This window comes from Aythya fuligula, chromosome 17, assembly GCF_009819795.1.
Source record: "Aythya fuligula isolate bAytFul2 chromosome 17, bAytFul2.pri, whole genome shotgun sequence".
Taxonomy (NCBI): Eukaryota; Metazoa; Chordata; class Aves; order Anseriformes; family Anatidae; genus Aythya; species Aythya fuligula.
In genome coordinates, this window is record NC_045575.1 from 13,092,573 (window position 1) to 13,117,064 (window position 24,492).

General features: G+C 39.7%; 1 protein-coding gene across 3 annotated transcripts in view; it reads right to left on the reverse strand.

The window, feature by feature from the left end:
* Window positions 1-3,511, reverse strand: part of SFSWAP (splicing factor SWAP) — a 48,812-nt gene extending 45,301 nt beyond the window's left edge. For 2 of the 3 annotated variants that reach the window (XM_032198723.1, XM_032198725.1), the window contains exons 1-2: window positions 3,136-3,511; window positions 548-717 (exon numbers count right to left, since the gene is read on the reverse strand). In XM_032198723.1, the coding sequence (XP_032054614.1) occupies window positions 548-717; window positions 3,136-3,398 (433 nt within the window). In that variant the 5' untranslated portion in view covers window positions 3,399-3,511. Of the gene's footprint in view, window positions 1-547; window positions 718-3,135 lie in introns of those variants that run through there. The other variant, XM_032198724.1, reaches the window with a different exon arrangement.
* Window positions 3,512-24,492: the final 20,981 nt, after the last annotated feature.

Below are 24,492 nucleotides of genomic sequence, written 5' to 3' on the forward strand. Positions count from 1 at the left end.
AAAAATACAATTATCAATTAATACAAGATATATTAAAGCTAATGCTTTTTTAAAAAAAAAGAAAAAAATAATGATTCTTACTTAAGTTTTTAGATGAGACGTTTTCACCTGTTTTAACTTTCATTTAAAACTGAATAGAAAAAGACAGCATGTAAATATGCTGACCATTTACGTCTCCCTAAAGAGATAAAGGCTGAGGGTTAAGACATTCTAACATGATTATTCACAGAAGAACACTGACTTTCAGTCATACAACACTGAAAAAGAAGCAGGGTGTGTTTATTCTGTTGGTTTTTTTTTGGGGGTGGGGTGGGTGTCTGAAATCCCAGTCTGCCCTCAGAATCAGGGCAGTTTCTGTGTGGATCTATATTTAAACTATCCTGTGGTCCTCTCACATACGCAAAGACTCCCGCTTTTCGAATCCACTGGATACTGTCAAGATAACATCAGAAAAAAAAGAGAGTATAAAATAAGTAGGAGCAAATTTAATTAATTTCAAAATTATTTATTTAAACGTGCTAACTCAGGAAGTTTCCTTGAGCAATACCTTGCCTCGCCTCCTCCTCAAGCAAGTCCGTATGCAAGGCTAAATACCTCTCTTCATCACAGAGGGCTTCTATTCTAGCTTCCTCTTCAGACAACTGATAATCTCTGTTCCACGTGGAATATTCAGCATCATATTCAGAAAGGTCATGCAGGTGACCACGCCCATCATACCTGCAAGATGAAAAAGCTGGTCAATGAAAAAAACTTAGGGCTTGAGTTTATGCGACTACTTAAATACTTACCCATTAAAAATGAAAAAAAAAAATACTTATACGTTAAAGCATATTTCCTTTTAGAAGTTACGTTTAATTTTGCTAATCATTTGTCACCAACTATTGAAAATTTGTTTAATAGGCTAGATTCCTCTCAAAGAAACTAATAAATTATTACAATTAAAGGCAAAGGTATCCTTTAATAGTTTAAGTGGGATCCATTTCCTTAACAGCTCTTACCGTACGTGGTTCAACCAACCAATCAATGTCACTTGCAAAATATGTTTTTCTGGAAAGTCAAATAGCTTACATTCACACAAACCCGAATACATAAATACCTATCCGTAAGAACCAAACGGTCGAAATTTCCTCGCTTCTTTCTGCTAGTCCCGAACTCTCAGGAGATATCTTCACCATAGAAACTTGCGTCCATTGGAGGTAAAATCATGGCTAGGCTCGGCCCCTAGCCATTTGGCTGAGGAAATAAGTTCTGGGTTATGTGATAGAGAGACACACATACATAGGAACAGTAACATATACATGCAATTCAAGGAGGTTCACCGTAAAAACGGCTAAGATCAATGACGTACACTTCCTTTCTACTAAGCAGAAAATTTTATTTGCAAGAAAAGCGTTGCATCAGGATAATGTTTATGCATCAGTAAAAGAAACTGATTGAAAAGTGACAGTAAACTCCACTCCGCTGAGGTGTCTTCCCACACACAACTCTTGACTTGTGCCAACTTGCTAGACCAAAAACAAAGAAAGTAAATATTCTAATAGCAAAGTTAATGAAACACGTAGGTCTGGTTAATCAAGCTCTGTCCACAGGCAAACTTCAACCCATGTCTTCTCATAGCAATGTGCTTTTCTCAAAATGGTGAAAATGAAGACTGCTGCTGGAGATAAAAAGAATCTAAGCTTCCGAAGGAGTTTATAGGATTAGTAAATGCAAGCTTCCTTAACTTACAAATGTATGTTATTTGAACTTTTTAGTATTGTATGTATGGATGTACATGCACATACTTCATTTTTGCTCCCAACAATTTCTGTAATTACAATAAACTGGGTTACTGCTGTACAGAACCACTAAAATGGCCTCTACCTCCTAATGAAATACACCATACAAGTGAGCTGCCCTTATAAGTGTGCATTATAACACTTCTCATGTAAGTAAAATATAAAATAACTTATTTTTTTTACCCACGTTTTCGTATTTATTGCAACTTAACTAATTAAACTGTAAGAATCCAAAACAGTGCAAGAACATCTCCTTTCCCTACATTCTTACGGATTTTTTTTTCAAGTTTTTTTTTTGTTGTTGTTGTTGAATCGGAACAAGAAAAATCATGCTTAGCATCACACCAATGATGAAATTGGGGGAACAAATATGTATAGTATGTCATGTGATCCTTTTCAACCCAAAACTCTTCCATCTTTCCACTGAATTTTTCAGGATCAGCCAGAACTCCTCTTAAATAGTACTTTCATTGCTCCACTGACATATACCCAACCTGACTTCTGATTTTCTTTCTCCAGATGTATATTCGAAAGATTCATTCTGAATAAATTATTTCTAAATCCCATCCTGGACCAGTGAGACTTCTTAAGAGACCAGAAGAAAAACCAAACCACTAAATTCTGTTATACTTTCTGGCCATGAACCTGTATGTACTGCAAAACAACCTAAAAAGCCACCTCTGCCATAAAATGTGAAGAGCAAACACCCCTAATGAGACCCACTCTGCCACTAACATAGATTAACGCATGGCACGAGGAAAATGTATTTAGTCCATGAATTGCTCTTGGGGTATCACGTCAACAACTTGCAGTCAGATTACACAGGATAAGTATGGAAGCCCCACTTTCGCTAAGGATAAATGGGTAAATGCCTTTTTGCTCCATGCCCTACACTCTGGCTGCTTAGAGAATGCAGAAAGCTACCTATCAGCATTCCAGTGCAATAAGGCTTCCTTGGTTTCCATGTGAGGATAGACAATAGTAGGGGTTTGCACTGAAAAGGTGCAAAACCTTCACGTTCTCCACTCCACAAACCCTATCCTAGCAAGTGGAAGAGGAAGACACAATGCACACTGGATGCCCGAGGGAGGGGGGCCTCCCCACGCTGCCAGAGAGGGGAACCCCAAGTTCCCGTTGCCTGGGGGATGTCAGCCTTACAACAGCAGCGCTCAAAGCACCCTAGCAGGAGGAGCAGCCCTCCAAGCCTGCCAGCGAAGATTCCCACACATCGATCGGCCAGAGCGAGCCCTCCATTGCTCATCCCCCGCCCTCGCTTGCCCACAGCACAAGGGGAGGAACAGAAAGAGGCTATAACAGGAGATCTCGCAGCAGAGTCTGGGGGTTGTGGTACACCGACCTATCGATCATGATCTTGGGGTCTCCCATCCAAGGAATAAGGTGTCGCCCCTGCTCCTGGTACTGAGCCTTCTCATCATCTCGAAACAGCTTGCAGGCATAGCCGAACACCAGCAGCTCCACACGGCTATTCCCACCTCCACCTCCTCCTCCTCCACCTCCTCCGGGGGGCCCGGGGACCGCTGCCCCGCCTGACAACAACATGAGGGGCGGCGGGCCTGCCTCTTCTGCGCTCCGGCGAGAGCCCCCGACCCCTCCGTACATCACCGGGGGACGCAGCGGGGAGGAGGAAACTCGCAGCAACAGCGACTGTCCGAGAAGCGAGTCCCCCAGGAGGCCGGGCCCGCGCTAAACTCTCCAGCTCCACAGCACCACGGTCGCCATCACCCGAAACAAAATGGCGACGCTTCCTCTTCCGCTGGCCGAGCAGAGGGCGGCCCGGCTGCCGGAGCTCGGCAGATTCGCCTCAGCTTTCGGGACGGGGAACCCGCAGCCCCCGAGGCGCGGTGAAGCTCCGTGCTACCGGCGGCGGCGGGGTGGGGCGGGTGGAACGCTCTGAGGCGACAGCGGCCGGTGGCGTGGTGGCCGCAGTGACGCGGGGGTGTGACGAAAGTGCGGAACCCCGGGGGAGGGGTGGCTCAAGGGAAAAGGGGTCTGGGAGCCGTGGGGGAGGGGCTGGTGGCTGAGGAAGATTTCTCTTGTAGTTGATAAAACACAATATTTGCTAAAACATATATATAGTCTGGGTCAAATTTTCTAATGATGTTTCCCTCAGTGTGATATTATTTTCCTGTTTTTGGTAAAAACCTGTGTAACGTGGCTGTTATATATGGAGTGGTAATTCGTGTCAAGAAAATGGTTGATATTAATAAAGAAGGGAGAGATTTGGGAATGTGGCCATGGGGGTTGGAAAGCCCCATGGTTGAGATAACATCAGACTCTTAACGACGAGGCCATCAGGAATATAAAAGAGTTTAGAGGGAACAAAGAAGGGTGGTTCAGGAGACTCCATGCAGTCTCCGGTTTCTTGTTCTCCAGCTGGTTTCTTGTTCTCCAGTCGTTAAAGCGTGGATGTTTCTGGGTGTTTGCTGTCGTTATATTCAAAGTTGCTTGACCAATGAAAAGTTGTTTTGAAAAGAACTGCTGTGGAGAGAAGGGTATAAGAGGGGAAACTGCCCTCAAGATAAAAGAAGAAAAAGAAAAAGGCAACACGATGAAGTTACATCATCAATAAAGAAGCAGGAAAAAGAAGTGAAGAGGAACAGGCTGGCAGAATGGAGACCACGACGGCGACGGGAGCAGGCACTTTGCCTCATGAAGATAGGTTCACCAAACTCAGCAAACCGCTCAGAGAAGCTCATACTGAAAGTCGCTGGAAATGGGCGCACTGGAGCTGGAGAGAAGCTCGAGCTGAGAGAAGTGGACCTGTGCACACAACTGTCCCTCTCTGGTAAGCAGCTGCGCATTATGGGGAATCATATGTCCTTAGGAACAAAGACTGTCCTGGTAACCTTACAGCTTATTCTCCTCCTTAACAATCGGACAGTTTATGAGCCTAAAATATGGGACCAAACTGAGGTCAAGGTGTGGGACTCTGCAACTAAAAACGACAAGATTGCAGTGGGATCGCTCGGCACCTGGCGAGCAATCTCTGAGGCCTTAAAGAGCCATGTGGAGCCACGATTACAAACATGTGGCTTGTCAGATAGTGAGGGAGCTGCGGGCTCCTTTACTGATCCGACTGCTAAGCCATCGGCCCCTCTGCTGCCACAGCCATCGAAGGATTTTGCTGTTACGCCCCCTGATGACCTGAACGTGCCTTTTGACCCAGGCCTATTGGCCTTGAAAAGGAGATGGATATGCTTTTCTTCGATCTGGGAAGAACAGGATACATAAGGCCTGAAGACCGAGTTGCTTGACAACTTAAAGCGAGACACATTGTTCAAAAGGAATGGAAAATGGAGACTTGTTAGTAATCAAGAAAAGGAATGGAAAATGGAGACTGTTAAGTCATGGAACTTAAAGGATTATTTGTTACCTTTCCAGATTGTACGTATGTATAGGCATACTCGGGTTTAGTATGTAAAGCAATGTTCTGTATATTTAGAATGTTTGATGTTTGTGTGTGCGTGTTGGTGGAGCATAGACTCCCTGCACACCCAGCACTGTTTACTTGCCTTTTATACCTTTTATAGCTTTTATACCTTTTAGAAACATTTGTTTTATAAATATCACAAAATTCAGATTGAGTTGAGACCTCATTTATAATAGTGGCCAAGGTGACCCTGCTTGAGCATCAGGGTTGGACTAAATGATCTCTGGAGGTCCCTTCCAGCCTCAACCACTCTGATTCTGTGAAAAACAAACAAAACCCAACCAAACAAACAAAAACAGTAACAATAACGACAACACAAATTACAAAACAAACAAGCAAAACAAGGAGTAACAACTAAGCTCCTCAAGAACTTAATATGAAGGATCAAGTTGCTTTGCCTAATTTACGATATGTTTTGTAATTAAATGCATCATGTTTTGCAATTCAAAACGGGACTTAAACCATAGCTTTTGTTATGAGGAATTTTGGACACCAATAAACACCGACAAAGCTGCTGGGCTTTTCCAGTACAAACGATTTACCAATGTCACCGCACCCAAGGGAATTAAATATGTAAAATAGTGTGAGAAAAGCAATGCACAAACACTGGAAAAGAAATGGATAGCTTGTATCTGCATCTAGAAATACCTGCTACTTCATAAATTTGGTGAAGAAATGTAAAACTTTTCCTTGAGCAGTTCTTCCAGTTTTAGTCATAAAACTGAGACGTTATCCATGGGGTTACCACAATATATGTGAAAGTGAACTGCAAAATCTCAGTAAACTTTATATAGTGATACTTTTAAGTAATTATGATGCACGTACACATATATCTGGAATTCCTTGTGCTATAAAAGATGGTTAAAAAATGAAGTTCTTGAAGTTAACAAATCTGTAACCCTGGAGCATATTTCATGTGGAAGTTATTAGTAACTGATTGCTTCAGAGCCATCGGTGAAGAAATCTGCTAAAGGTAGCTGCTTTGGATATATCTTGCTGTCATGCAAAAGTAATGACTGAGATGTTTTAATGTAGAGAGTAGTCCTTAGTATAACACTCACCTTTGAGAAACATGGAATACAGACCTGAATACCAAGGAGACGGGGGAACAGGCCTGATCATCATTCCACAATTTTGTACCAGTTAGGAAACGCCTGGAGTAAAGAAAAGTGCAGGAGAAAACAATAAAAAGATTAAGGAAGACAAACAAACAAACAAATTGATTTTGAGGGCAGTGTAAAAACACAATTAAATACTAATATTTGGTGAGGATTTTGTGACTTCCATAAATCTTCTGGTAGTACAAATGATTCAGCAACGTGCCACGAAAATGGCTTTGTGCAGTTAAGTGTAATGAGATGAGATAACTAAAGAATATTTTACCAGGATATCAGCATTTGAGACAAGGGTGTGAACTGTACGTGAGTCAGATAAAGGACAAAAATGGAAATCTTAGTTACAAAGAATGCAATTAGAGAAAGATGGAGGGAGTATTTTAATGAGCTCTTTAACGGTGAAATGGATAAAGGCGAACAAACAGCAATTTTCCAGCCACCTGAGCCATTTGTAGAAGAACCAAGAGGCAATCAGAACACCCAGGAACAATAAAGCACCAGGTGTTGATATTTTTTCCCCCTGAATTATTAAGAACAGGAGGGGGTATGCTAACTGTAAGACTTTAAAACTAATTGGTGCTGGTTTGGTGATTTGAAATTAATGTAAAGAAATGGAAAAGGGGAGCTGCATGCTTATTTCTGAGAAGAGGGACAAAGTGAAACCTGAGGCCTTGAGCAGCATCTCACTGCCTATTGTAGCATGTGATATTTGTGGCTGTTTGTTCACATGCAATTAGCCTGTAAACAGAAGAGAGATTCAGAGAGGCTTCTGCAAGAATGGGACTACTGCACAACAGTTATTTTCAAATTATTAAATACTCAAGGAAAGGTAGTAGGAACATGAGCAGACTGCACACAGGGATCCTTCATGTATTTAAGGAAGCACATAGTAGTACCTTATGAATTTGCATTATAATAATAATAAAAATATCTTTAGTTTTTTTTTTTTCTTTTTTTTTTCCCCCCAATATGTATCAGTAAACTATTCCATTTTAATTTTTGTTCTAATGTATCAGGAAGGAAACTTGGTGCCAGTCATATTATAGTTTTTTTTAATTACATTTAAAGACACATCCAGCTTTAATATCAGCTAATAAGAAAATATACTCTGAAATGACTCTAGGCTTCTCTTTTAATGTTTTTATATGGTAGAATGTCCATGTTATTTCATATTTCGACACTCAATTAGTCCTAGCTGAACTGGCTGGGAGGAAGAGTAGTTAGCTTTAACAGGAAAAAAATAACAAAATGAATCTCTCTCCCTCTTGCTGTTTATATTTTCATTCCATTGCAGATAGGAAAGCAAGAATAAAGCAAGTAAAAACAAACTTTTTTTTTTCGTCTTCTCTATTTTAATAGAACTGTAGTCATCTAGTATTGCTTTGTGGCTTACCTTCAGCTAAAAGTGTAGAAAACACATTATTTCTCAGTTCTGAAGTAGGTTTCAAAGAAAAGCATGTTGGGCTGATTTGAAAGAAAAATACCATTTTCCTCACGTTTTGTCCTTCAGCAATATAAAGGGATTTTCAAGCATACCCAAAGAACGCATCAAATATTATCCCAGTTGTAGAGGAGAAAAGAAATCTCAGCTGCTGGAATCCCTACTGAAGATATTAGCAAAGGGAGGGGTAAACGGTTCTGCAAAGAAGAGTGCAAAATTTCAGTAATTAAGTAGTTGTAACTTAGGAGTGGGTAGTCATATAAATTCTAAGATGTTACATTCTTTCCTATTGGTTATAGGGAGATGAGACTCTATATGAGTCCATATAGGATTTATTGATGAACACAGCACACTGTTCTTTGTAGTAAAAATTGAAAGCTTGCGTTATCATGATATTACTATTGACACTGACGTTCAAAGTGGGCCTGTTATTTTTGTAGAAAATGCTGTGCTTAGGTTGGAGCCAAGATCTAAGGTTTTTCTGGGTCATCATTTGTTTATTAAGGAACTTGGCATGAACCTGCATGGCCATCAGACTTTATTCTGCCTCAGTGATATCTTGTAACAGAAGAGCTGCCATGTTCTTTAGGGATGTTTGCACAGAACCAGAGTGGTTTACTTGAACACTAAAATTATACATAATTATTCTCTTAAAGAAGATATTCTCTAAATTATCATGACTTTTTGAGCAGATTTTATTGTTACTTCTGCCATTACTGTAGCATCTACATATAAAACATACGGTAATTCCAGTCCAATTGAATTGGAATCACCTTTTAAACACAGAATTGCTATAAAACAGTAGGTAGGTAAACAATTTATGGGTATGTTAATGTCTGCAGTATGTAACTGGCTGCATTAATGACTAGGTGCAGAGTAACAGAGTAGTGGTTGAGGATTTCCAGCTCTTTTTAATTACAAGCTTACTGTAATTCATAGCTTAGTTGCTTGCTTTATTTCCAGAGAGTTACTTCTTGAATGAAGATTATATTTACCTATCTGTCTAAAAACATGAGGTAAAAAGCTCTCTTCTTTTTAACACAGTGCTTTTGTCTATTGACCACCTTTCTTACTCTAACAAGTTACACAGATACGCGATGTTTCCTCTGGTAGGTTGTTTCCTCTGTGAGTGTGTGTGTATTTCACAACCTGCCAATTTCTATGACTAATTTGGTTACTTACTTTTGGTCTCCTTTCTTGAGGGTGTGTTTAAGAAGCAAAGATGCACTTAAATATAAACAGAAAGCATTAAACAAATGAAAATAAAAAGGAGGGAGGGGATTATTCAGAAAAAGATTGTATTTTTTCCCCCATGATATTTGCCTTGAAAAGGCCCAGCAGGTTCTATCAGACAGTCCTCAAGAGACTAAATGATATAGATCAGCTTGTAGGTGCCATCGTTTGGTTGAAGAAATTTCAGTTCCTGTTGCTTTGATGCAGTACAGCTTAATGTGCAGCTGATTGCAAAATACAATAGAATTAAATAAGCTTGTCCTCTTTTTCCTTCCATTTGCTTTCTCTTTTCTTTATTCAAAAATATCTTTGCAGTTGTATTATATAAAGCATTTTATTACTATGTGCTTGGAAAGAGTAAATTAAAGTTTATGAGTACTGCTAACAATCAATGTTAGATTTGCTCCTGAATTCTCTCATATAGCAGCAGTAGCTTTGTTTTCTTACAGCTTTTCCCCAGAAAAATGATTATGTATGACACATTTCAGTTAAAATGTGTAACAAGCAGTTTCTGTTACTGTACACAAAATGTAGAGCAAATTAAATAGTTTTGAAATGTATTCAGCTTACAATTAACCAAATTCCTTACATTCAGCTTTCATCATAAATTTGCTTTTGTTGTTACTGTGGAAGCCCATGACGTAAGTTCCATAAGGAATGTGTTGTGGTTTTGTTTGCAAAGCATAATATCACTGGATAGTAACTTATGTTCTGGTTTATTTTATTTGTTTGTTTTTAAGTAATATAATGTCTTGCAGATAAATTAATGAAAATGGACTGCTACTTTTTAGATAGAACTGATGCGTTTAAGAGCAACCTTCAAATTTGATAGCTTATCTTTCTTACTGCAAGGAGGTTTTACACCACATTCTTTGTGCAACAAAGCAGCCAACTCTGTGTTACAGTCTGTCCAATTGTATTTAATCTCCTCTTAGCCATTAAGAGGAATTCTCTCTTCTTTTGCAGAAGGTCATAGCTGAATAGGTTTTTGCATATGGAAAATAAACTTATTTTTACTATGAGCAGTAACATTAGTCATGGTGTGATAGCATTCCTAACTAAACCTTGACAATCATTGATCTGCTACTTGAAGAGAACCCCACTTCATACATAATCAGAGAGCATTTACTTCCTTTATTATTTTTAAACTTTGTATCATTGGGAATATATAGATATCAAAAGATCAAAGTCTGCCTTGTGTAACCCTGTGTTAAAACTGATATTATTTATTTATAATTGCATGGTTAAAGAACCCAAGACATATTCATTAGCTTTAATGGATTGTGAGGCCATATTTATTACTAGTAACAACAAGGGAATACAGATTATAAATGGCTGTCATTTTGTATTATAAAATAAACATAGAAGCTAACTACTTGAAAACTTTATGCTTCTTGAAATTCTTCCTTTTGCAAATGAAGTAAATGTTGTTTCTAAGCTGCCACTGCTTATTGAAGCTTCTCTCTCAAATGATGCTGAAGCACTCCTGGCCCTTTGCGTGCTTTAGAAAAATCAATGCTGAATTCCTATGTGGAAATAATTACTAAAGATTTAGGCCTGCTATTCATTCCTAGAGGAAAAGGATAAGGCAGCAGCAGTTTGTCTTGTTTATTTGCTTCTTTAATGGTCGTTGATTGTCTGTTCTGTGGACACTTTTTTGAAGGTTTTCATTTTATTTGAACCTAATATTTAAATATTTTCTGAAGGACTTACCATTCAGTATAACATGATGAAAAGTTTCTTAGGTGGGAGTGTAAAAGCAGTCACTGATAGACACATTAGCTAGTGCCAGATGGCACAGTTGGACAACATGCTGCATGCTATTGCTTCCTGCATCTTGAAGTTGCCTATTGTGCAAAGTAGACCTCCAGCAGCACTGTCTTCTGTACGGCTGTATGATTTGCAGAATTATCAAATAGGAAGGCTGAAGGGCCTTCATATTAGTATTGCCAGTTTGCGTAATCAAATTCAGATACTTCTTCCCTCTAATGCTTCAAATTTTCTTGGATGAAAAACGCTTAGATTTCTCTTTCAGCATTAAATGTTTGGCTTCCAAATGTCTCAGCAGTGTCAAATGTTTCATGCTGAACAGCTGGTGCTTTCAGAGTGCTACACACTGTGGCTGCAAATCAGTCGGTGTGAAACCATATGTAATTTGCCACTTTCTTCATTTTTTTTTCTTTTTTCTTTTAGTGCAATTTGCCATCATCCCTTGTACACAACTTTTGCCTTTCCCATTCACACATAGGCTGGGATCAAGTGACGAACATGGGAGGCCAATGTAGCTGTCACACCTTGACATTGTATCTGCTGGGTATAAATTGTTAGTGTTTCCATGGTGGCAAAATCTGAGACTCAAGTACAAAATAATAAAAAAAGAAAAGCTCAGAGCCACTGGACTTTGAAGTGTGCTTAAATGCTTTATCCTCTGCTACGTTTGATGGAGATAAGATCCATTTCTGAAGGTTGATGAAGATGGAAAAAAATACCAGTACTTAGAGGTATGCATTTGGATCCAATGATTTATTTCAAATACTTCAATCTGAAAAAGGTTTATAAATTTTAGAAAAATAAATTCTAATATAGAATGTCTCTTTCATCACCTAATCAACATTTTCTGCTCAGAAACCTCTCAGCACATACTAGTTCAAAGTGGTGCCTGTCCTGCTGTCTTCCTCTATTGATGTTGTTTTCCACAGCTTCTTTCTCCCATTTTTGACTGCAGCTCTTCATAATACATAATTCTATGAGCAAGGCTCAGGGCATTAATGCTCTGAGGGGAAAAAACTGAGCTACTGACTCTGGAAGCAAACTGTTCCAGACTCTTTTGATGCTTCACAAAGATGCCCCTCTGCTTTATGCAGTTGTTATGGTTTTCCTGGCTTGGAAGTCTGAACTGCTGAAGACATTCAAGTTAATATGTCTTGCTTGTACAGGGAAAACAAAAACATGCTTAATCGTGCTGGATAAGTTAATAAAACCTGCTGTGAGCACATTTGCGATGTGTTATCTTACTACAGACAGACAAGATGTATTTGCATCTCCATACTGTATGCAGTTTTAGCCTATAAGGAGTGCACACACCATAAAAAGACAATGTTGATCAGCATGGTAAGCTCAAGTCTCACCATATAAGCAATCCAAGCCTCAAGATATTTTTCTTATTTTGGTATGCTTTGTACTATACGAAAACTTAAATGAGGAAGATCCCAGCCTAATACCTGCCTCTGTGCAGCCAGAATGATCTGTGTGTCAGTATGGATGCCCAGGCGCATCTGTGCACCTGTGCTGATCCAGTTGTAGCGTGACACTTTCAGTAAAGTTTTCTTCATGGCTTTTTAGTGTTTGCAATCCTAAATCTTTATTCATTCACAGTTTGAATGCAAATGTCCTTATACTGAAGACATTCAGTCTTATCTCAGAATTACTCAATTACTCTGTCATTCTGTTTCTTGAATAATCTGATGGACTAGAGAAAAACTACAAGCAAAAGGTGTGTTAAAGGTCACTCTCTGCTAACTTCTTCAGTAAGCCCAAGGGCTTCTGCTGCTATAGACCTAAGGCAGAAGGACTTGATAATTAGTGCTGTATTGCTTCTGTTCTGATCTGCATAAGCCTGGCCATATCATGTTAAGTAGTTGTCAGAGTGAAGGAGAGCACACCTAAATGTTGTTAACATAGAAAGGAAATAAATGCTGCTCAGCAGTCAGTCATTCCTGATTCCTTCCAGTAGAAGTAATTTACATTCAATACCTTGGTGGCTTCTGGTTAAGAACTTAAGAGTTTGAAATATTGGATCAGACAGCTGGTTCATGTTTCAAAGGAAAATAAAGCAATAACATAAAGTAGGTGTTTGATATGTCTTGGGAAATAAAATTAATGTCTTAGAGATCTAATTTGTGGCCAAAGCAGCAGTATTTTGGTACAGGAGCTCAGGATGGACAACAGTAACATGCAAACTGAAATAAGAACGTTAATTATGCATGTAACAGACTATATTGTAAAAGCACTTTATCTCTTTGTCCTATTGATAAAAGCACATCAAAAAATATCATCCACACAGAGTGATCCCTAAAGTCTGGAGCAATGAAACTCCCCCTGAGGCTCTGAGGTAGTATTTCACAGCAAACCTCTTATTTTCCAGGGTGTTTTGAAGGTAAGTTGATTTCTGGAAGCTTTATGCAGACTCCATAAATTCAGTTTCTGCAAAGGGAACTATCTTGAGAAAATTACAAAAGATAAAAAAAAAATCTGAAAGACACAGAATATCCAGCATGAGGATTTGGCTTAAGCCTTGAGCCTGCAGACAGACTGTTCCACTTGTTCTCCAGCATTTTGGCTGAGGTTACATTATTCTTCATTATTAAGCCTTCTTAAATAACAGATGTGCCATGCAGGAAGCTAGCATCTGCTGCTGAAGGGTCCTGATTTTTACCCCCCTATCTTTTTAGAGCAGTTTGTTACTCTTTCCCTGTTGCATTTCTTGGGAGCTAACAGTTGCCAGCAGACTAGTATTTCACTGAGCAAGGACAAAAATACAGCCATGTGAATCATTTCTCTACACTTCTGCCAAGACTTGGATCAATGGAAAGCTCTTAATGTTAAATGGCATATATGTGTGTGTAACCTATGTGTACGTGAGGGTGTGACTGTTTTGCTAGCAAGAGGAGAATGAAGAGCACTTACTTCCTTGAATTTCTGCTCTTGTCTCTTGACCTGAGCACAGATTTAAAGGGCCTTGACAAGGAACACTAAAGGAAGTGATTACAAGGATTACAGCGTATTAATAATTGGCTGCGTTTGATTTATGAACATTAATCACTGAACTTCTGTGCCAATGTGGAGACAGGGGAATGGACTGAGTTTGGGCTCTGAAGCTGAATGAACATCAGTCAGCCGCGATCACTGAACCGAGAGTCTGAGGTGCAAACCAGGCCCAGATGCAAACTTTACCCAGGATACAGACATTAAGCTGAATATTTAGAAAATATTTTCTTTTAAAACACAGAGGCTGGCTAAAAAGCTTTTAATGCCTTTGTGGGAGAACTTTGACAGCAGAATAAATGTCTCAAGCATAACTATATTTGTGTAAACAGGACATCAGGATTAGAAAAATCCTGAAACTCTGCAAAAGGGACAATCTGCGTTGAGCTCAGACACCAGTGAAGCCACAATGGAAAAAATACCTTAACAGAAAGCTGCTGCCAGACCGAGCATCTTCTCAGAAAATCTGAAGGAACCCAAATTTACTGTGCTCAAAAAGTTCCATGATTTAACAGGGACAGAATGGGATCATCTTTATACTGCAGCAGGGCACAGACACTTCTTGCTTTTTTGGTTGCTTATTATGTTGGTGCCTCCTCACAACCTGCTGTCTTTATAAGATTTGTTTCTGGATCATATTCTGCTAATTAATTATGCACCTAATGGTATCTGCAAAAGGTCAATATGGTTTTGGAATGTGTTTGAGCAATGGAATAGTCTGTTTGCAGTGCTGGACTTCACAGCTATGCTCACAAAGCAGTCTGTGACTTTGTTCTTCTGTCAGTAGTTTTGAACATAAGCAACAGGGCGCATAAAGGACAAATAGAAAATGGGACATGAACAATTTTAGAGCAGAAAAATCTGTAGATACAGTGGACAGTAGAAACATTGGAGACCAAGGCTTAGCTTTGTCCGGCTCTGAGCAGGGAATGAAATCCTCCTCAGAAAAGGCAGTAAGCCTTGGGTGGTTGCCAGTCTGGTGTGTTGTATTTGCCATTTCACTCTGTTTTTTAAGGGGAAAGGGGAAATCTGTTGCAATGAAACATACAACTAAAACAGGATTTCAAAACCTACATTTCACAGAATGGACATTTTTCAACTTTTTTTTTTTTTTTTCTTTTTCCCCCAAGGAATCTGAAATTACATTACATGTAATTAACACAATTTAGAGATGTTTGTGTTTTGCCAGTTCTGTGCCACACTTTTTGACCTTCAGTAGAATGAGCTGGTTTGCAATCTGCCCTGCAAAGATTTACAGAAGCACTAATGCTTAAGAGAAAATTCCCACTTCTCTCTGATTCAAAAACTTGGAGAAACTCACAGTGAAGGATTTTGGCTGATCATTCATCTTTGGGGGGAAAAATAAAAATGGCTCATTTGTTCCTGCCTAATTAGTGCCAGGGCTGGGTGTTTGGAAAAAAAAAAACAAAAACAAACATGTAAGAAACTCAGACTTCTAACCACATCAAAGATACCTACTTGGAGCACTTTTTTTTTTTTTTTTTTTTCTTGTTGTTTTACGTGGACATGGTAACTGCAATATAGTTGAAGAGGGCTAACAGTTGCAAGAAGCAAATACCATTGTGTTCCCATGTTCCCACATGGATAGCTGTCTGCAGAAATACGTTATCTAAGAAACCACTGCAGGCAGTTTTGTCGCTAGACAGGATCTGACTACACAACAGTTTCCCAAACATGCATTTCGTGCAGGATTATTTAAAGCTGACTTTCTCCTAGGATGCTTCTGTCTTGGCAGGCTTCTGAAGAAGCATTTTCCTTTCTCCCCACAACTGGCTCCTGACGCTATTTCCCCAACATTCACTTTTCTTGTTTTTATCAAGCCTTTTCAAAGGTTTATGCTGAGCAAAAAATACATTCAGTTATACCAAAGGATGACCTTTTTCTATAATGAGTCTTAAAATTCAGACTGTCAGAAGAGTAACGCCACAAATGCCTCCACTCTGGGCCTTTCTCCTGTGTGGTAATCTGCTCTAGCTGCTTTATTGAAGTCTGGTAAGTTCATTTTTCCTCTGAGACCTGGTCAACTCACAAGACAAGGAAATGATAATCTTTTCATCCCTCCAACATCAATTCCACATTGCATCTGATCTTAGTTTTTCTTTATAAACAGTATATTAACAACAAAAAAGTCTTAAAAATTCTGCAATACATCTTTCTTTTGATGGTCTATGTATTGTTCTACAATAAATCCAGTACGACCCACTTCCTATCCTGAGAGTGTATCTTGCTCGGATATAATGAAGCTCACAATAAATAAAAATAAAATTCCCAAATGATTCTGTGTACTTAGCCAGCGAAGTGTGACTTCCTAGCATGAGACTGCAGCATGGAGCTTAATTATTTTCTGTGCAATTATTCTGGCATTTTTACCTGGTTCCCTCCTTAGGCAATCATCTCTGATGTTATTGAGGTATTGCTGAGAGAAGGCTGAGTGAAATATGAGTATAAATAACTTCAGATCTGGCCAACCAAAACATCAAAAAACAAACAAAGAAAAAGAGTGTTAAATTGGCCTTGAAGCTTTTTTTCCAAGGCTGCCTGAAAATGTATCCTGAAAATAATTTTCGGCTTCCCAAAACTGTAACACTATCATGCTTGAAGTGTTGGCCATGGTATTTTCCACTCATGCATAAATTTTCAGCCTGACTTTATTTTTTTCCTGAGAAAAGTGGTTTGGAAGTTAAAACTGATAGGGACAGTGGCATTTTGTGGCAATTTTTTAACATACACATATATATAAAACTATTTTTCTACCTCTACATGTTGGAAGAAGCACAGCTTAGAATTTGTCAGTGGTGTTGAAAATGGCAAAATGTTTTGCAGTACTTATGTCATTCTTGCTGTCAGAAGCCTTCGAGAAGCGTGCAACTGCCTGTATATCCTGGGAGCCTCTGCTGTATGCCAATGGCCAGTTCCAGGCTAAAGGGAAAATACAGTCCAAAAATATATTCCTTCCAGCTGATGGTAAGAAAAGAGCAGCAGTGCTCAGTGATGTCCGAAGGACTGACTAGCTCAGTGAAGTCATGTTATTGGAATATATTGCACATTCAGAGCTATTACAGAATAATTTGATACTGGACACAATTCAGGGCTAGCAATGCAGGCTAATGAGGAGATCAGCCACTGATGCTTTCATGTTCTATGCAGTGAAGGCAGAAGGAAAAATCTGTCTTCTAAGATTACTGAAAAGGGATTATCCTTGATCATAGTTTCCTATGAGTTCAAAGGTACAATTTAGTTCTCCTGTGCTATTTTTCACATGCTCTGTGCCAGGGAAGTTCTGGGTCTTTTGGACAGCAGGCTGAAATCTTCCTGAGACTTTATTTATGCAAATGGCTTGTCAGCAGCAAAGCAGAATTGACACATACATTGCACACTGGATAGTGGGATTTTCACTCGTCTTTCTTAAGTACAGAATAGCAAAAGGTAGATATTTGTGAAGATGAAAAAGTTTATGGAATTTGAAAACTAACCTTTAAGGTTGAATCTTTGAGATACCTCTCAATATTTTACACAGTGACATCTTGTCCTTTTTAAAGTTCACTGGGAAACTACCTAGTAATCAGTGTAAAAAAAAAAATCCAGCTTATAGTTTCATGTTGATTATCTGCATTTCCCACTTGAAACAAATACTCTGCTTCAGTAAGGGTTCTGTGTATAGCACAGAAATCCTAAGAATGGTCGTTTGTTCCTGCGTGTTTGGTAATCCCTGCTTTGTAGTGTGATGGCTTTAATCCCCTGGGTGGCAGGAGGAGAATTTAGCTGGATTTCAGGAGAAAGGGGAAGCTATGTACAGTAGATGCCAACTGTTAACAATGATTTTTTTCTTTAACCATGATGTTAAAGAAATGCTGCTGTAATTTACTAGTACTTTATTATTTACAGAGGTCAGTATTTTTTTCATTTTAGCCTTGGTCAAAAAGGCCATTGAAAAGACATGCCGTTTTTCTTTCAACTTAACAGCACAAAGGCAAATTTCTTTACTAAATACTATCATTAAAGATAATACTCAACCTATTGTTCTTTTCTGATAATTTTCCATGTTACACCTGATCACCCAAGCCCCTCAGTTGCCTTTGCCAAGAACCAAGGTCTGAAAAGTATTTTGTCAGCTTCAATACAGGAATAGTTTTTCTCAAATAATGTCAGAATAAAGGCAAAAGCCCTAAATGAAATTAAAGATTAGGGTTTTACTTCCTCCCTCTTGTTCTTACTTGTTTCTGAGGTGCAAGTTATTCAACTTTTATAAGAAAAACAGTTTGTGTGTAACAAGGGGTAATGTTGTAGTATTCAGTATAAAGAAAATACTGCTAGCAGAATGTTTTCTTTGCATCAGGGAGGCAGTTACCACCACTTGGATTTCTTTTTAACCATTTAAAATAATAAAACTCTTAAGCAACACCTATTCACTATTCTAGAATGTGATTGCATCTTTTCCTGCAGAATAAGGAAAGCTATTAAACATTTTCTTCAGTGCCACAAGGTTAAGCATGTAACAGCTTGCCAGTGTTTTTCAATTTTGGTGGAGTTTTGAGCAGCCTGCTTGATTTCTGGGCAATGTAGGTTCTTTATATTCCCGTCTCCAAACCCTAAATATCCAGAGATGTCCTAAAGCTTTTCATTCTGAAATCACCAGCTGTTTTTAGATATGGAGAAACCAGCTATGTTGGGCAGATTAGTCTGCCTGGCCTGTTGGCTGACCTTTAATTCGTAAGGAGGCAGGAAATGCACCAGTTTGCTGCAACTTTCCAGTCCCTGGAGCATGCAGCTGTTTTTAAAACCTTTCTAGCAATCAACTCTGAGATTATGGACAGCATTGATCAGGACATAGCTTAAAAAAAAATAAAAAAATCCCACTAACACCAACAAAACACAAAAGCAAACAAACAACACCAAAGAAATGCACAGAAAATACAATAAAAGAATTTACTTTACAGAATTTTAATCTTTAATTAAAGGATCTTGTGTTTTTTCTCTGCGCAGTTCTGTTAGCTGTTTGAGTTGGTCTCAAACAAACATGAGTTTCTGTAATTAGTTACTTTGTTCTTTGATGTGTTTTCCATTAGAAGTAAATAGAAGGACAGAATCAACTGCAATTTTGAATAAATTAACATTTGTACAGGAAATATTTTCATGATTATGCTTCAATGTATGCATATTGTACAGTTAATTTTCTGCTTAAAAGTCTTCAAACACCAAGTAGAAGTTTACTCTTGAGCAAATTGCTTACAATTCCCAACAAGGAACAAGAAGTAGCTTATTAACCAGTTGTGACCTCTTTTGATTTCAGATGAATAAAACTGAATTTTGTCTAAGTTTCTTCTTAACATGCTATTTTGGAGCTGCTCTGTAATTAAATGCTTGTGTTTGAGCAATATAAAAACCTTAATTAAAAAGGCAGAACCTCTCTTTTGACAACGTGTTATAAAAGGATTCTGCTGTTGAGCAATACTCTCTTTTAACTGCAATATGTGAAAATTATTCTCGCCTGTGTTTCTAAAAGCCTCCGTTTCAGTGTCAGTGAGCTTTGAAAGCAGTGTTCATTGCTCTGCCGAGCTCTGAGAACCACAAGGGTTTGCTTGTCCCACCATTGGCTGCTGCTACTTGCAGTGGGCACCTGGCCTCTGGCAGGCTGGTAAGAGCATGGCCAGGTCTGCTGAGGGCTCTGCAGTGCTCAGCCCCCTTCCCTGTGTGGGAATTTGTAGGACAAAATCTTTCCACTCAAAATACATTAATTGTGCTTTTACTCACCCCTGATGCTTGTCAATGGAAGAGGGAGGACTAATCAGTGGTTATTTTGAAAGCACTCTGTCTTTGTCTCTGGGCGGCTTTAAGCGTGCGAAAAGAATTGAAGGTTTCCTTGAAATTTCGCCATTGTCTGCCTGAGCAGTAATTGCTGCAAAGTGGTACCATCCCTATTTTCTTTTCCTGCAAGCATGGTTAATTAAAATTTTAGATTCACGATCTGTGAAGATAACTATCAGCTCTAAGCAGCATCTCGTCAATCAAACTCTCCCCAGTTAGTACCCTTTTATCTCCAGTCACAAGAGTAACTGTTGGAAGGTTGCAGTGCTTCCTAGCACCAGCTGAAACTTTGTTTGGGGAAACTAAAACAAAACAAAACAAAACAAAAAAGTATTTGTAAAATCCCAGTTTGAGGTAGGAGGATGGCTTGGAAATGTGTATGGCCAAGACTGCAAGTTTAACTGGAAATCGGATGAGCTTTTCAATTTTTAGTGTATGTAGTTATTCAAGAGATTCACAGATGTTTCAATTACAATGAAGTAGCGTTTTCATGGGAAAAAATGTGTTAAGTCTTATGTAATGTTTTTGTAAGAATCAGAAGATGGAAACGGAAGCCAGACATATGCCAATTAAAAAGATCAGACATAGATTGCAAATACTACAATAAATCCATAGTTCTCTGACCTCAGACATCTTTGAAGTAATACTAAATATATTTTTGGAAGATTAACTCTAGCAGAATATGAGTTAACTTTAGTCAAATGTAAATAATTGCTCTAGGTTGAAGAGCGATACTTTTCCAGAAAGCCATTTGATTTGACCTTCTGGGAGGCTGCCTGAGGGTGGAATGTACCTGCCTCCAAGGGGCTTGGAGCAGAGCTGAGGAGCTGTGGTGTTTGTGTTTCATAGAATCATGGAATCATAGACTATCCCGAGTTGGAAGGGACCCATAAGGATCATCAAGTCCAACTCCTGGCACCACACAGGTCTACCCAAAAGTTTAGAGCATGTGACTAAGTGCACAGTCCAATCTCTTCTTAAATTCAGACAGGCTTGGTACAGTGACTACTTCACTGGGGAGCCTGTTCCGGTGTGCAGCCACCCTCTCGGTGAAGAACCTCTTCCTGATGTCCAGCCTAAGCTTCCCCTGCTTCAGTTTAACACCATTCCCGTGAGCCCTATCACTGGTGTTTACAGAGAATAGGTCACCTGCCTCTCCACTCCCCTTCGCGAGGAAGTTGTAGACTGCGATGAGGTCCCCCCTCAGCCTCTTCTTCTGAACAGGCGCAGTGACCTCAGCCACTCCTCATATGTCTTCCCCTCTAGTCCCTTCACCATCTTTGTCGCCCTCCTCTGGACTCTCCAACAGTGTAATGTCCTTCTTGTACTGTGGTGCCCAGAACTGCACACAGTGCTCACAGTGAGGCCGGAACAGCGCAGAGTAGAGTGGGACAATCACCTCCCTCGACTGACTAGCAATGCCGTGCCTGATGCACCCCAGGATACAGTTGGCCCTCCTGGCTGCCAGGGCACACTGCTGGCTCATATTCAACTTGCTGTCAACCACAACCCCCAGATCCCTCTCTGCAGGGCTGCTCTCCAGTGTCTCATCGCCCAGTCTGTACGTATAGCCAGGGTTGCCCCATCCCAGGTGCAGGACTCAGTACTTGCTTTTGTTAAACTTCATGCGGCTGGTGATCACCCAGCTCTCCAATCTGTCCAGGTCTCTCTGCAAGGTCCACAACTCCTCCAAGTTTGGTGTCGTCGGCAAATTTGCTCAGAACACCTTCTAGTCCTACATCCAAATCATTTATAAAAACATTGAAGAGGACTGGCCCTAAAATGAAGCCTTGAGGGACCCCACTAGTGACCATCCACCAGCCAGATGTGGCCCCATTTACCACAACCCTTTGGGCCCTGCTCGTCAGCCAATTGCTCACCCATTGGATGATGTTTTTGTTAAGTTGTATGCTGGACATTTTGTCCAGTAGGATCCTATGGGAAACCATGTTGAAAGCTTTTCTGAAGTCCAAAAAGATCACATCACCTGTTTTCCCTTGATCGACTAGGTGGGTGATCTTATCATAAAAGGAAATCAAATTTGTTAGGCAGCACCTACCCCTCATGAACCCATGTTGGCTGGGACCAATGACTGCATTATCCCCCAGGTGTGCTTCAAGGATCTTCTCCATAATTTTACCAGGCACTGACGTGAGACTGACAGGCCTGTAATTGCTAGGGTCTTCTTTCTTACCGTTCTTGAAACTTGGCACAACATTTGCCAGCTTCCAGTCTACTGGGACCTCTCCAGATTCCCAAGATCGTTGAAGAATACTTGAGAGAGGTCCCGCGATGACATCAGCCAGCTCTTTAAGCACCCTGGGATGAATCCCATCCGGACCCATGGACTTGTATGGATCCAGGTGGAGCAGCAAATTCCGCACACGTTCAGGGTCAGTTGGGAGTTGATCATTCCCACCGTCATGGTCGTCCAGCTCAGGGCACCCGGGGTCCTGAAGCCCATCATCACCAATGAAGACGGAGGTGAAGAATGCATTAAACGTCTCTGCTTTGCCTATGTCATTGTGAGGAGACCTTCCCTGTCAAGTAGTGGACCTATGTTTTCTTTGGTTCTCCTTTTTCTGTTAACATATCTAAAAAAAATGTTTTTATTGACTCCCACAGACATGGCCAGCTTCAACTCTAGTTGGGCTTTGGCCCCACGAATTTTCTCCCTACAAACATGAACAGCATCCCTGTATTCCTTCCTTGCCGCCTGACCCTCCTTCCAGCAGCCGTACACTTTCTTTTTTCGCTGGTCAGCCAGGCCGGCCTTCTGCCCCACCTGCCTGACTTCCAATATTTTGGAATTGCATGATTCATGCTAGCCTTGAGTAAAATGGAATGAAAAATTGTGGTGGGCCCCAGGAGGATATTGTGTTTGTGGAAACAACTAAGTGAAGAGCATTCTGGGGAGACTGAGCAACCTACATGCCACACCATGAAGTAAGAGCATTAGTACAGCTTCTGGGCTAATAGCCTACTGTGAAAACATCTTGAACACAATGGGAAATGGGAACATTACAGCTTCACACTCATGTAAGCTAATGCACTCTGCTAAACAGGATGTTTCCCCATCAGCTGCTAATGATGAAGAGGGAACACACTGTTCTGGAGACTCCTTTTCCATTTATGAGTAGTGGTAATTGAATAGCAGGCATTTGGAAAACACATAAAGGGTTTTTACAGATTAATCTGTTAACCAGGGCGTCTGCTTGGCTCTTAACTTGCTGGTCACATGGTCGAGCTGAATGTACGACTCACCTCTGCAGCAGGGCATAACCTCTGCTGCCTCCTCACAGCCTTCGATTTGACTTTCTATCCACAGGCCTGACTGTGTCAAATATATCACTGAACACTGCTCACTGACAATTTATGGATCCTCATTCTCAAAGCAGTACTCAAGAAATCAGCAGCATAAATGTAATAAAGGATCTTAGGGTGTCCACTGGGGCAATTCAAATGTTTCTGTGCTCACATATAGGAGATAAGCTGCCACGCCAACACCCGTTGGTTTGTTTTTATAAAAATGTATTCTTGTGCTCTGAGCTACTTGTTATTGTCTTCGGTTCTGATAGCACAGGGAAAGAATGGCACATTTACTATAAATCAGCGCATGGTTCTGCCTTTCTGTTGAGAGAAATATTGTTTATTAGAACAGCAGTTGGCAGCACTTGCTGGCAACTTTTCTCATCTATTTCAGTGATAGATAGTAGTGGTCTTGCTGCATGGCTGGATGCATCTTTGGCCGTATGCTGTTTTGCTCTTCATATAGGAATACTGTATGGTTTGAGGCTCTCTATGAATGTGTTGTAGTCTGTTATACAAACCTAATTTCACAATAGCTGATGCATATTGTTTCTTTTCAAGTTTGTTTCATCAATCCAGAACAACTTGTGAGGATTAAGCTCTTGTAAAAAGATGTGCAGATAATTTGTACAGTGAAATCTGATTGTACCCTGAAAATACAAAAATACAAATATATTATTGTGGGTAACTTCAAACTAATCAGTATTAGTGATGTGCGAACTAAAACAGGTCAGCTCCATGCAGAAATGGGGTAGGGTCTAGCCAGAAGAAAAGATATTTTGTTGTCTTTCTTGTTCAGAAGATGCTCAACAATGCACAAGGAGTGTAGCAAAACTGACAACTTGCTCCAGATTTTCAATCCTAGTCCAGTGATTTGAGCAGAGGCACAGCTTTTTTGACTCCTTAAAATTAGCTGTCCCTGACTGGAGTCCATATAAAGGTTTTGTCTCAGGAATTGTTTGATCTTTTTCTAAACTTTATTATAAAATATGTACATTACAGTTAATTGGGGTCTGGAGCTCATGAAACATTGCTGTTTTCTTTCATAGTAAGCAGGGAAAAAAAACTGAGCTACATGCTTACTACCACATTTAAGAATCTGTCAAACACCTAATTTGCTGAAGAAAACCTGCACAAATTTTTAACACAACTGAGCTGAAGCTGAGTAATAAAACTTGGATCCTGGTCAAAACTGAATTATACACAAAAGTGTTGTGCAGTCATTCTGGTCTGATCCTTCAGGTCAAAAGCAGTAGATGCTGTACAACTTCCAGCCTAACAGCACCAAGGTGTAGGACAGGAGGCCTGTTCTTGGGCATGTCAGCAGTAACTAGTGAATGCAGGACAGATGTATTTAATTATACTTAAATAGAGGGTCCTCAACTAAAACAATAATAATAATAATAAAATCTCAACAACAGCAAATAGTAATATCTTAAGAAAAAAAATAAAAAAAAATCCCAACATGACCAAAGAAGTCTGAAATTTTACTCAAATTAGTTAAAAAAAAAAAAAAAAAAAAAAAAAAAAAAAAAAAAAAAGCTCATTATTCTTCTACCAGGCAGCTGCTGTGCT